The following is a 12805-nucleotide window of genomic DNA, read 5'->3' as shown; positions in this document are numbered from 1 at the left end:
GACCAACTGAGGGCAACTAATTAAGTGTCGGGGAGCCCATTTCAAGGACTTTCACTTCGTCCAAGACATAACACCTGAATTCTGAAAGGATTTGTGTATTAGCAGTGCTTGAAGTGGGGTGGAACTCCCCTTCCTCACAATTTTCATTAAATTTTCATTTCATCATCAGCGTTCCGGCAAAACTTATCTCGTGTGCGCCGCTTTTTCGAAGTGGCAAGAGGAAAAAACTGGAAGGGTTCCTGCACCTCTTTTCTCCCACTTCAAACACTGTGTGTTAGGGAATAGAGACACTTTTTTTGTACTCTTTCATTGCTCTTTTGATTTTCACAAGATGGGTGTGTGTGTGTGTGTCGGGGAGGGTGGGGGGTGGGGGGGTCAGATTCATGTTCCACATAGAAAATGAGCCAAGGCCAGTGAATCTCAATGTGAAAGGATAATAATTGATACTACTTTTCTCACGCCAAAAAGGAGAATGTTTGTATGTTTCACAAGGAGAATGTTTGTATGTATGCAGATGTGTGTACTATCTGCATGCTGCTGCTAGACATCTTATTATCCTTCAGGATCAATAACAAAACCCCCTTCTACACCACACTCTACTTAAAGATTACAGAGACATACGCAACTGAGGCCAAATCATTTGTTTCAAGAGCTGCTAAAACGTTCCCTGTTTCACGCCCTGTTTCAGCCTTATTTTGGAGTCTTTCCTGGCTCAAAATGCCACAACAAACTCTAAGGAACCCTGTCTGACAGACACAGTACACAAATTCGAGAACACACAAATCAAGGCTGCAGAAGTCTTTCACAAGCTTGCTGGTCTTGCTGCTGGGTGGGTGGGTTGGAATGGATGGATGTCTTTGGTAAGCCACAAGTTTTGTGGAATGCACATCCTCATTTTTCCAGGCGTAACCAAGGGATTGCTTAACGTTAGCTGCGGTTCCCAAACTGGGGGTATGTGGAGAAACTGTAGTGTGGGGGGGGGGTCGCAGACAGAAGGCATAAAAAGGCATTGAAATGGGAAAACCTGTCAACAGGTTAACAGGTTAATGATTCCATAAATTGGTTAGAAATTGGCAGTGGTGGACGAAGTACACCAGTTATGTACTTGAGTAAAAGTACAGTTACCTTGCATTGAAAACTACTCAAGTAAAAGTGAAAGTATTCACCTCACTTTTTTACTTGAGTAGAAGTACAAAAGTATCTGCCGTTAATAATACTTAAGTACTAAGAGTAAAAAGTAAAAACTTAAAAATGAAGCCTTTGGTGCAATTTTAATATTTAACTGTTGTAGGCCTAGTTTAGTCATATGTATCTAATTAAATATCCTCTGATTTGCATAGACTATACCAACATGTTAGAACTAGGCCATAACAGGCCTCAGAAACACTGTGGAGTAAGTCCATGGATGTTATAGCATCAGAAGTTCATTTTCACCTCTCTAAACATTTAATACTGACCCTAACATGCCCAAAAGAACACATGAAAGGGCCATTAATATTAAGAATGATTAGGCTGAAATTGATTATATGCCTATTAGAACAACTACTACAATACACCCCAGCCGTAGGCCTACAGTCCAGTATAGGCCTACTTATTTGTGACAGCAAGGAGTTAGAGTAGTAGCCAATAAAGTACTTTATGTTTAATTTTTGTTATAATTATGGTTTTGGTAGACCTCTTCTTCTTATTATTATTATTATTATTATTATCATTATTATTATTATGTAGTGTTTGGTTATGTTAAGGTTGGCTTAGGCCTATGTATGGACAAACAGACTTCTTGCGATTCTAAGCTACCTTTAAAGATAGGAACATCTTCATATACTTGTAATGGTCTCTATTTGCTAGATGCCAATGATTCGCAATAGCCTACTTGATGCAACTTAATTGTAAAACTTATCTGTCTGATCATGAAAAAGCCTGTTGTGCCTGTGCACATCACTGGGCCAATTTAGCCAAAGTCCACTTTTTTTCTCTTTTTTTTTACTTTGTTACTGTTGTTTTTTACAACCTCACTTTGGTGGTATTGCCAGTGCATTTCATATCCACTGTAGCCTACTGACCTGACTTAAGGGAAAGGATAGGCCTACATGTTGCAAGGATACATGTTGCATGTAGCCTCCCTTTGCAACATATGGTGGGCATGGCAATCCTCATGTAAAGATACAAACCCTTTACACAAGCCTCTTTTCCATAAAGTTGAAGCAAATCATTTTTCGGTGACAGGGGAGTCTATTAGACAAGTAATTGATATCCCCAACTACTTCAGAAAATACTGCAATGTGTTGAGGGGAAAGAACGCTATCTCGGAGTTGTGCGCCTGGATGGTTTGGAATAAGCAGCATGTTTAGGCATCCTGTGTACTTGACTCAAGAAACTAACACGCTACAAAAGCGGCAATTATGTGACTCTATTGTAAGCCATAACACAGATATAGCACAATAAGCAGTAGAGCCTACATTAAGTATCAATTCGCTGATTATTCAGTTCAAACGCGAAGCCTATCTGACAAATTTCGTCTTGTCAGGCGAGTGCAGCCTGCGAGCTCTCCCCCCTCACACAACGAATACGACGTGCAGATTAATACACTCTAACAACGTTATTGTCGCCTGCTTTATTGTTTTGCTGTGCTTTCCGCATGTTACTAGAAAGTAGGCTACCGTTTCTTCTTATTTCAATTCGTCTCGCAAGTCGCAACAGTGGACACATCAGTGGTCTTGCTCTGCTCGCTTTCCTTCTAAAACTAATTCTGTACAGTAGAGCTTGTTGTCACGTGACACATTACAACCAATCACAATGGCGAATCTCTGAGTCTGCCAATCGGATTCAGTTTCACTTTCTTCACACAAGCATGAAATCTCAGATTTCATTTGACCAGGGCATTAAAAATGAATTAATTCACCTGCCGTGTATCGCCTTAAATAAAAAAAGGAACGAGTAAGGAACGAGTGTTTCTGTAAATGTAACGAAGTGAAAGTACTACATTTCGCTTTGAAATGTAGTGAAGTAAAAGTATAAAGTCTTACCAAATAAAAATACTTGAGTAAAGTATGAAAGTATGAAAATTTTACTTAAGTACAGTAACGAATTACATTTACTTCGTTACTGTCCACCACTGGAAATTGGTGATGTTGCCTATGATTATGTCCTCTTTTGAAAGTCGCTTTGGTTGTATTTATTTATAAATGTATTTATTTTTCCTGTGCATTTTCAAACAAAAAATAAGCAATATTAATGGACAAAAGGGTTTTTTTGGAAAATAGGAGGGTGGGGATGGGTTGTGAAAATATTCTTAGGTCCATAAAGGGGGGGCCCAGAAGAAAAAAGTTTGGGAAAAGCTTGGCTAAACGTTAGCTGCCTCAGCCCTTGCTTTGCTGCTGTTTAACCAGCATCATTTGACTCCAATCACTCATGTTGCACATATGTGTGTGACCATCGGCGAGCCAGAGAGCCATCCAGGCGTGAAACAAGGACAAGCAGCTGGTATATGTATGTGATTACTGACATGCTATGCTGACAGCGGAACTTAGACCATTTAACTTAACGCTTTGCTGGTTACATGTTATTTTAATGTTTCTGTTATATCGATTACTAGATTCGTTTTTTTCAGGAAGTGCGCTCAACTCCAAGTTATTTCAAAAACGGTGCAAACAACTGGATCAGTATGTTTATTGTGGAAAAGACAAACTTGTGACTTGGGCCAAATCAAGAAATCTGTCAGGTGCACATTAACAAACTACTCACACTTTTATTACCAGTTAAAATTTACTGATAATTTGCATATTTGGTGATTTGCAAAAATAGTGTGACAAATGTGTTACTGAATGAATGTGTTACTGAATAAGTGCCTGTGACTGCCCCATGATATTTGATACATTTCAAATGTGTAATTTTCTACATGATTCAAACTATAAGACAAGACAAGTACAATCAACTGTGTATAAAAAAATACAGCGGACAAACAAACAACAGCAGTGTAACCCATGCTAACGTGATAATGTGCACACACAGCACTAATCGGGTTGTAATTGGGCAGTTAAACCGCACTACTCCGCTAACTGGCCAACACAGCTCGAATGGACCAGAACATCCCAAAGGGGAAACCCGGGCGGTGGGCCTCTGGGAACTCATGCATGACTCATTTGACCAACGTTGGGTCTGCTTCTGCCATGGCTTTGATTTCTCTCTCTCTCTCTCTCTCTCTCTCTCTAGCTTAATCGAAATTTAACAATGTCACTTACAATAAACATTGTGGCATTCAGCGAAAGCTTTTATCCAAAGCAAAGACTTGAACTTGAAATGCACTAAACTAAATGCAGATGTGCCCACCAACCATGCCCCCTTAAACAATACACTTAGGACAAAGTATGGGGGACAAACTTGCTGACACGTCACTTTAAACTCCTTTTGGAAGAATTTTACAAGTAGAGCGGAGCATCACTATTATCATCATCATCGTTATCATCATTGTTGAGGTTTGCTATAATCGCTGTCTATTATTCTTTTCTTTTTTTAAGATTTTATTAGGCGGCTTTTCTGCCTTTATTTGACAGGACAGTCGAAGATGGTGACAAGAATCGAATGGGATAGAGAGACAGGGGAGGACCGGGAAATGACCCTGGCCGGACTCGAACCGGGGTCCCCGTAGGTGGGCATGCAAGCCCCAATGTGGGGGGCTTAGTGCGCTGCGTCACAGCGCAACCCCCAATTGCTGTCTATTATTCATTCAGAGAAGCATACATTCTCAGTGTCATTGTTAATGACCTGCAAAACCTTATCTATAGACTTAGCAGGCAAGTGACTTCAAAAAAGTAACAATTCTTTCGTTATATAGTGGTTGACTAACAAAATCATGATCATGCATGATGACCCTTTTTACCCAGATTAACTGCACTGATAACATCTACAGTGTTTTACATACTAATACTGCTGACAAATGTATCATATCTGAAAATACTGTATCCTTCAATCAAGGCAAGATTGGGTGCATCCCAGCGACCTGGAATCTCAATCAAGGTGGGGAGGTTGTGATGAAAAAAAAGCTAAAACTATGCTCATTTTTAAAATCTTAAAACGAAGCACACAACAAACAAGGCAGACAGAGGAATGTCACCACAAGCCAGATCATAGCTACGACATTTACCACAAGACACACTATTGGCAGTCATGGGTAAGCGGTTAGGGCGTCAGACTTGTAGCCCAAAGGTTGCCGGTTCGACTCCCGACCCGCCAGGTTGGTGGGGGGAGTAATTAACCAGTGCTCTCCCCCATCCTCCTCCATGACTGAGGTACCCTGAGCATGGTACCATCCCGCCGCACTGCTCCCTTGCGGCGCCATTGAGGGCTTCCCTTTTGCGCGGGCGAGGCATAAATGCAGTTTTGCTGTGTGCAGTAATCACTGTGTGCTGTGGAGTGCTGGGTCACAATGACAAGGGGAGTTGGAGTTTCCGAATTGGGTTTTCACTTCACTTGACTTGCTGACTGCCAGTCCATAATTGGAAAAGTCTCGGTCAAACAACTACGCATACACACATCCCTTCTACAACACAGCTTCCAATTACATACTTAGGTTTAAAATATGATATATACAAAATAATTTGAACTAATACTCAACACAGGCTGCGTCTTAGGGAGAAGAGCTGCTGTAACAACTGTGTTGAATTAATGGGACTGTAGTGCCCTCTGCTGGTCTGACAGATTCATTGGACACATACACTAACATTTTTTAGATATCTCCTAAATAATTCATTGGAGACATACACTTTTTTACATTAATACACAACTTTTTTTTTAGATAGATTAGATATTTGGCCACCTGATTAAAAGGTAAAAGGTTTTCTCTTCAGAACTCCTTCAAGGCTTGATGTGTGATGCAATTATTTATTCCTCAGTTTTTCTCAGTAACTTTCAGTAACTTTGTATGACTTGTATGACTTATATCAACCGGGGGGGGGATCCTTAACAGCAGTGTTAAGAAGGATACAACAGCTGGGGGGGGGGGGGGGGGGGGGGGGTGCTCAGTTGCCATACGGGGACATCAGTCTATTTATTTATTTTTATTAAGGGTGGGGGGCATTGGAAGGCTTATGATGTTGTCAAGGGGGCTTATATTAAAAAAAGGTTGAGAACCACTGAGTTAGTTGAATGCTGAATGCAGAATGCAATGTATTACAATACATAATCCTAAACTAATCTGCCCATTCTCCTCTGACCGAACACCAACAAGCATTTTCAGCCACACAATATTGATTTAGGTTGCCAGATATGATCTATTCTGCAAATCCGATAGAGGTTGTGAGAAAAGTTTCTGAAAACCTCAGACCAACCTGTATGACAGCAACAACTATACTACATTCAAGGTCACCAATGTAATTTTTAGACTGTCAGATAAGCACTGGGAGACAGAAGGGACTGATGGATATACAGTCCCAGGAAAAAGTTTGTACACCCTTTGAAATTTCTTACCTTTCTGTCAAAATTGGTCATAAAACATGGTCTGATCTTCCTGGAAATCACATGGAGGAACAACCAGAGTCTGCTTTAACTAATTCAACCCAAACATTTACAAGTTTTCATATTTTCATTGGCCATACGATGTAAACATTCACAGGACAGCAAGGCATAAGTAAGTACACCCTTGCATTCAATAGGTTTTAACCCCAAGTTAGTCGCAATAACCTCAACCAGATGTTTCCTGTAGTTGCAGATCAGATTAACAAAACAATCTGGATGTATCTGCTCTCCCTTTTCTTTAGAAAAATGCCTCTCGTCAGCAAGGTTTGTGGGATGTCTGGAGTGTATAGCTTTCTTGACTTCATGCCATATAATCTCAATTGTTTTTTGTCAGGGCTTTGACTGGGCTATTCCAGAATGTGTATTTCATTATTATGAAGCCATTCTAAAGTCGATTTGCTTCTAAAGTATGGGTTGTTGTCACATTTCAGCACCCATCCTCTTGTGTGCTTCAACTGTGTGACAGACTACCTCACTTTTTTCTGTTCATTGTTCATAGTTCATTGTTCCACTGATAATAGCAAACTGAAAAGGGCTTGAGGCAGCAAGGTAGCCGCATATAATGATGCTCCCACCACCATACTCAAAGGTGGAGATGATGTTTTGGTGAAGGTGTGGTTCTCCAGTTCTCCTCCAAACATGACATTGTGTGTTCCCCTGAAGAATTCAACTTTGGTTTCAACGTTGGTCTACAGAATATTTTGCAGTAATTCTATGAAGCATATAAATGCTTTTTCGCAAACCTCAAAGGTCCAGCAATATTTTTTTGGACAGAAACCCCATTAATTTTAGATTGGCAGAATTAATCCCATTTTTAGCTATTCTTGGTTACATCTCCTCTTCTGAGTATGGTGGCAGGAGCATCATTATATGCGGCTACCTTGCTGCATTAGGCCCTTGACAGTTTGCTATTATCAGTGGAAAAATGAACTCAAGTTTATTGTGATATTTTACAGAAAAAACGGGAGGAAGTCTGTCACACAGTTGAAGCACACAAGAGTATGGGTCCTGAAATGTGACAACAGCCCATACTTTAGAAGCAAATCGACTTTAGAATGGCTTCATAATAATGAAATACACATTCTGGAATAGCCCAGTCAAAGCCCTGACAAAAAAAACAATTGAGATTATATGGCCTGAAGTCAAGAAAGCTATGCACTCCAGACATCCCACAAACCTTGCTGACGAGAGGCATTTTTCTAAAGAAGAGGGAGACAAGATACAAACAGATTGTTTTGTTAATCTGATCTGCAACTACAGGACAAGTCTGGTTGATGATATTGCAACTATCTGAGGGTCAAAACCTACTTAATGCAAGGGTGTACTTACTTATGCCCTGCTCTCCTGTGAATGTTATGGCCTTATGACCAATAAAAATATGATAACATGTAAATGTTTGGGTGGAATTAATTAAAGCAGACTCTGACTGTTCCTTCTTGAGATTTCCGGGATGATCAGACCATGTTTTATGATCAATTTTGACAGAAATGTAAGAAATTTCAAAGGGTGTACAAACTTTTTCCTGGGACTGTATACATGTACAGTATATTCTTCATTACAAAATGTATTAAGTCAACAGAAGAAAGAAGAAAGGCCATAAAACGGCGAATGCCAGTAGAAATTAGAGGATTATAACAATAAATTAAATGAATGACATTCAGCAACTTAAGCTTTGTGTGAGGTGCCATAGCTTTTGATAGAGCTCATGCCAATTTATTTGCCTGAGAGTAGAACTTAATTAACCCATTTTAGCCCAAGCCCTTTTTGGGAAAAGTAGCCCTCTCCCTATTAAAACCTAAATATATCAGCCTCCGAAGCACATAAAAACATGAAATAAGTTACATTTAAAAGCTAGAACCTTCGTTTTGCACTAGAATGTGTTCATTCAGCTCTAACTTACCCCCATTTTCAATAAAACAGCTCAAACCTCAAGAACCTGAATGCAGCGTATATGTCGCTCCAGGACACAATGGGTTAAAGAGTAAATCTACCCACTAGGGGTCACTGAAATGACTCTCAGTCTTCAAACTGCTTCCAACAGTGCAGGTGTTCTGACAAACAGTCCTACATTGTAATTTTATCCTACGATAGGATATTCTGTCAGCCATGTCTGTTATACAGTCCTACATCGCCAAAGCCATGGACGTCAAAGATGTCTGTTCAACAACTCTTGATTTTTCCAAAAATGTCCTTCTTCTTACATGCTTCCGCAACGTCCAACAACTCTGTCAATTAGACGTACAACCCCAAAAAACGTCAGAATATGCTTCTAGCCAACATATTAATGTAGGAGGTCCTGACGATTCAAATGACAGATAGACATGCTTGTTCTGGGAAGAAAATAGTCGTTGTATAGTATACTCTGCCCCCTACATGTGGAACAAGCTTCAAAAGGACCTAAGAATGTTGGGGGATAACAGATTAATACCATTGCATGCATTCCTCATTCAAAACTTGTGTTTTGTTTTTAACCAAAGTACTCACCAAAGTGAGTGACGTAAAATGACGTTTCATGCTCTGTGCATGCGCAGTGGGGCTTTGTAGGATGAAATTACATGTAGGATAGATTTACAGAACACCGGCAATGTACCACTAGCACACAAAAATAGAAATCCCTCATTCTCTGCTGTAGCCCTACTCAACACAAGATGAACATTACCAGCTATCCAGCCCCATCATACATGTATTGTCTTGTCTTGTTATGTCTTGTTTTGTCTTTTCCTGTTTAATGTCTGTGAGAATGACTGGAGCCATGCCAAAAGACCATTTTCTGTTTCATGTGTGACAGACGATAAAGTTTTTATGTGTGACGTAATGCCAACACCATCAAGTATTTCCATCTACATAACTTAAAATCTCTTTAAATACAGTAGGTTCTATACTGTAGTGTAAATCTTATATGTGAAAATCCCTGTAGATCAGCAATTTCTGAAATACTCAGCAAAGGCCTTCTGGCACCAATCTGCTACATAGCTGTACACAATTATGTAATCTGCAGTGCAGACTTCGGGGACACAGTATTCATGAACAAGCCAACTTCAAGTACTCTCACACAGAGTTCAGGAGGGCTGATGCATGAGCTAGCCTAAATGGCATATGGTGGTTGAACAGTTTATTCCCTTCACTCTGACTCATATACAGTACGGTAAAAAGCTTATGTTTGAAAGCTTATGTTATAAATCCTTGTCTGGGGAAAAGTATGCCATATTCCAAGGTCTGACTTTCACGAAGAAAAAGCTCTGGCCTTGGCCGCGATTAAACTGCAAAAGCAGCCTGAGATGTGAACTAGCGTACAAGACTAGCAAAAGGATCAGTAGAAGGTTACTGAATGGGCCAACGAGGCCCAGGCCCAGGCGCTACCAAGCCAAAATGTGCCACCCAACCCAACAGGTTTGATTCTATACCTGCCCCGCATTATTATGTGGTCCAAGACCATATCTTCCTCAAGAACATGTCTTTTTTTAATCTACCCCTGAAAAGGATACATGCGGCGTTGGGATGTGGCTCGGATGAGAGTCTCTCTCAGTTGATTGATGTTCTGCTTCAGCTTCTGGAGGGAGGCTCGCAACGTCATGTTAATCTGGGGTGGGGAAAAACAGTGTCAACTTGCATGGAAGTCTGGAAGTGAGAATGTAGTTCTTATGAGTTTATCATGTTGTAGCCAGTGAAAAACAAGAAATTCTCAAATGTTTCTCTGATTGATAAACGCAGTTCAAGTACTGGTTCAAGGACCCCTTCTTGTAACCAGGGCCACTGACCGCTTTTGCTGATCCCAGGACAAAGTCACCTGAAAGTCCCCATATCCCCTTGTCAATATACAATGTAATAAGGACCCAATGGGACCACTGGGACCGGGGCAACTGGCAGTGTGACAGAGGTCATCTTGCACCTGTTCGTCCCCCTCGGGGTTGCGAACCTGCGACCTCGTCAACTACAACGGTCCAGCAATGGGAGGCACAGTGTACGATACCGCTGGACTAAAGGACCAGTCCCTCAGCCCAACGACATCGACACTCTATGAGACTCAAGGAGGGAGATTTACTAACGTTCCACGCCAACTCTGCTAGTTAGCCTCCGTTACAGCAGCCTACCTGATTGTAACATTTAACAATAAGAACACTTGAAATTAATTGTGGTGGTAAATATTCGTGAAAAAGGAGAAGTTTGTGAACAAGCAACACAAAAATAAGGTGATAATGGCATAGCAATTACGCACTGCACTTTTCATAGTTCATAAAAAAAAGCACTGCAATTTTCACAGTTCATAAATACAGCGTAGGTTGCAATAGTAGACCAAAAAATAACAGGTGGAGGCGAATGTGAGTGACAGAGTGGCGCATGACTGTTTTCCAGGGGCCCACCTTCGCCGTGTTCCCTCCAGTCCTTTGCTGTCGGTTGCGTTCATGGATGTTTTCAGCAATTTCTTGAGCCAGACGACATGTGGCGTCATAGTTCTGGATCCTGTAAAATATGCAACATGATATTTCATTGTAAACGTCCCTACGAACAAGTGTTTGTGACTCCTGGTTGCAACCATTTGCTCAGTAGCATCAATTGTACAGTAGGTTGTTCCATTGGTTCTACATGGACTAAACTCAATTAAACATCACAAGGCTGTCATGCCTGCTACAGTCATGTGATAACAGTCGGTTCAACGTTTCATACTCGTTACCATTTAACGTCTAAAATATATGTCCGACATATCACATACAGGACCGAATTCTACATTTTCATTTGCACAGATGATATGCAGATTTTAAAGGGACCATGAAGGTACTTGTCATGTATGACAGGAGACAAGTGACAGCTCGTTAGCATGGTAGCCCCACTGTCACAAAAGCAGGCACAAAGTCGTGACCGACGAGAAAACGCAATTGTCATACTTGTAAGTGAATACTTAAATAATGAAAAGTCTGTTAAATTCAACAGTATACCTTTTGTGTTTACTAGTGGGTCACCGCTTATCTTAGTCAGACACAGCCTAGCAAGATGGTTAGCTAATTAAACAGGAAGATAAAATGGATTTGACGCACAAGTGATAGTCTACCCGGGGAGTGAGAGAAAGTATGTGTTCATAATTGCTTACCAAGGGTCGTGAGACATATTTGGCCACTGTTTGTGAGATATATCGCTAAAACCGGTTAATCCCTTCTTTTCTTTCAGGTACCTGGTTTCACAAAAAATCTCAGTACGGTGGGACCAACTACTTCCTGTTTGGGTAATACGTCATGTATTCTGTCAAATTCCCTTAAAGAGACAGTGCATCATATATTAATTTACATGTAGGCTACCCCTCATATTCATGGGAATGTGAGTACTTTTTTTCCACAAAATATGTTGCCATTCTTATGCCACTCTACCATTTTGCTCGCTGGTTCTTTTGAACGGTAATAACTAGGTCACCTGCACAGAAAGCAAAACTGTCCGTGAAGTGGTTCATGAATGGGCCCCAGTGAGAGTTCTAATAATGATGGGCCCAGGCTGGGTTTTGAATTTTTGTTTCCCCCTGACTGCGTGAAAATAACTGCACACAACTCAACCTCTGATTGTTGGAAACTGCTGTCGGTCAAAGAATTAGCTCAAGTGGTTGGCTGCCAATGTCTTGCCCCTCCTCACAATATTGTGTTTACAAACACGGTCAACCCATGTATCAGGTCTTGAGGGGTCAGGCAGGCCAATTGCTCCGTCTACTCTGTCATCGTAATACCCGGCCCATATGGTAGTCTACCAGGCAGGTAGGATCCAAGACTACTTTTTGCCCAGGGACACTTGATTCCTCCATTTGTTGTCCCTGGTGAGGACGCGAAAAGTTGCTGCCACCAGCTCATTCATTCTCCAAACTATTCCATTTGTCCCAACTCCATTTGTTCAAAAAAACATCCTGTCTCACAGGCAGTTCCAGGACAATAGGCTAGTGTTATGTGGTTTGTGAATAGATAGAGGGGACAGTAGCTGACTTGCATTAACATTATACAGTACAAGCACCACAACAGGACAGTCTACATTACAGGACAGATTCTCCAGTGGCACGACACAGCTGGTGAGCGCAAGACAGTCTGACTTCCCATAACCGTAATCGGCAGACACCTCCATACATACCGTACCTGTTGTAGTGTTAATTCAACACTTGAAGACTGGCATTTAACACTCCACGTGTTAAATTATACTTTCTGGGTGCTGAATTAACACTGCAAACTTTACTATGCAGCCATACCAGTAGTGTGGTAGCCTACGGCTTATTGATTGTACTACTGGAGTGACCTATTGCATTTGGATCAAGGAAGCTTTCCAA

The 12805-nt window shown here is 41.0% G+C and overlaps 1 protein-coding gene across 1 annotated transcript in view; it reads right to left on the bottom strand.

Moving 5' to 3' along the window:
* Positions 1–11726, bottom strand: part of stx8 (syntaxin 8) — a 95616-nt gene extending 83890 nt beyond the window's left edge. Inside the window, exons 1-3 of the mRNA XM_063220920.1 lie at positions 11600–11726; positions 10875–10974; positions 9999–10093 (exon numbers count right to left, since the gene is read on the bottom strand). Coding sequence (XP_063076990.1) covers positions 9999–10093; positions 10875–10974; positions 11600–11616 — 212 coding nt within the window. The 5' untranslated portion in view covers positions 11617–11726. The remainder of the gene's footprint in view (positions 1–9998; positions 10094–10874; positions 10975–11599) is intronic.
* Positions 11727–12805: the final 1079 nt, after the last annotated feature.

Source organism: Engraulis encrasicolus, chromosome 1, assembly GCF_034702125.1.
Source record: "Engraulis encrasicolus isolate BLACKSEA-1 chromosome 1, IST_EnEncr_1.0, whole genome shotgun sequence".
Taxonomy (NCBI): domain Eukaryota; kingdom Metazoa; phylum Chordata; class Actinopteri; order Clupeiformes; family Engraulidae; genus Engraulis; species Engraulis encrasicolus.
This window is presented reverse-complemented; position numbering and strand designations above follow the sequence as displayed.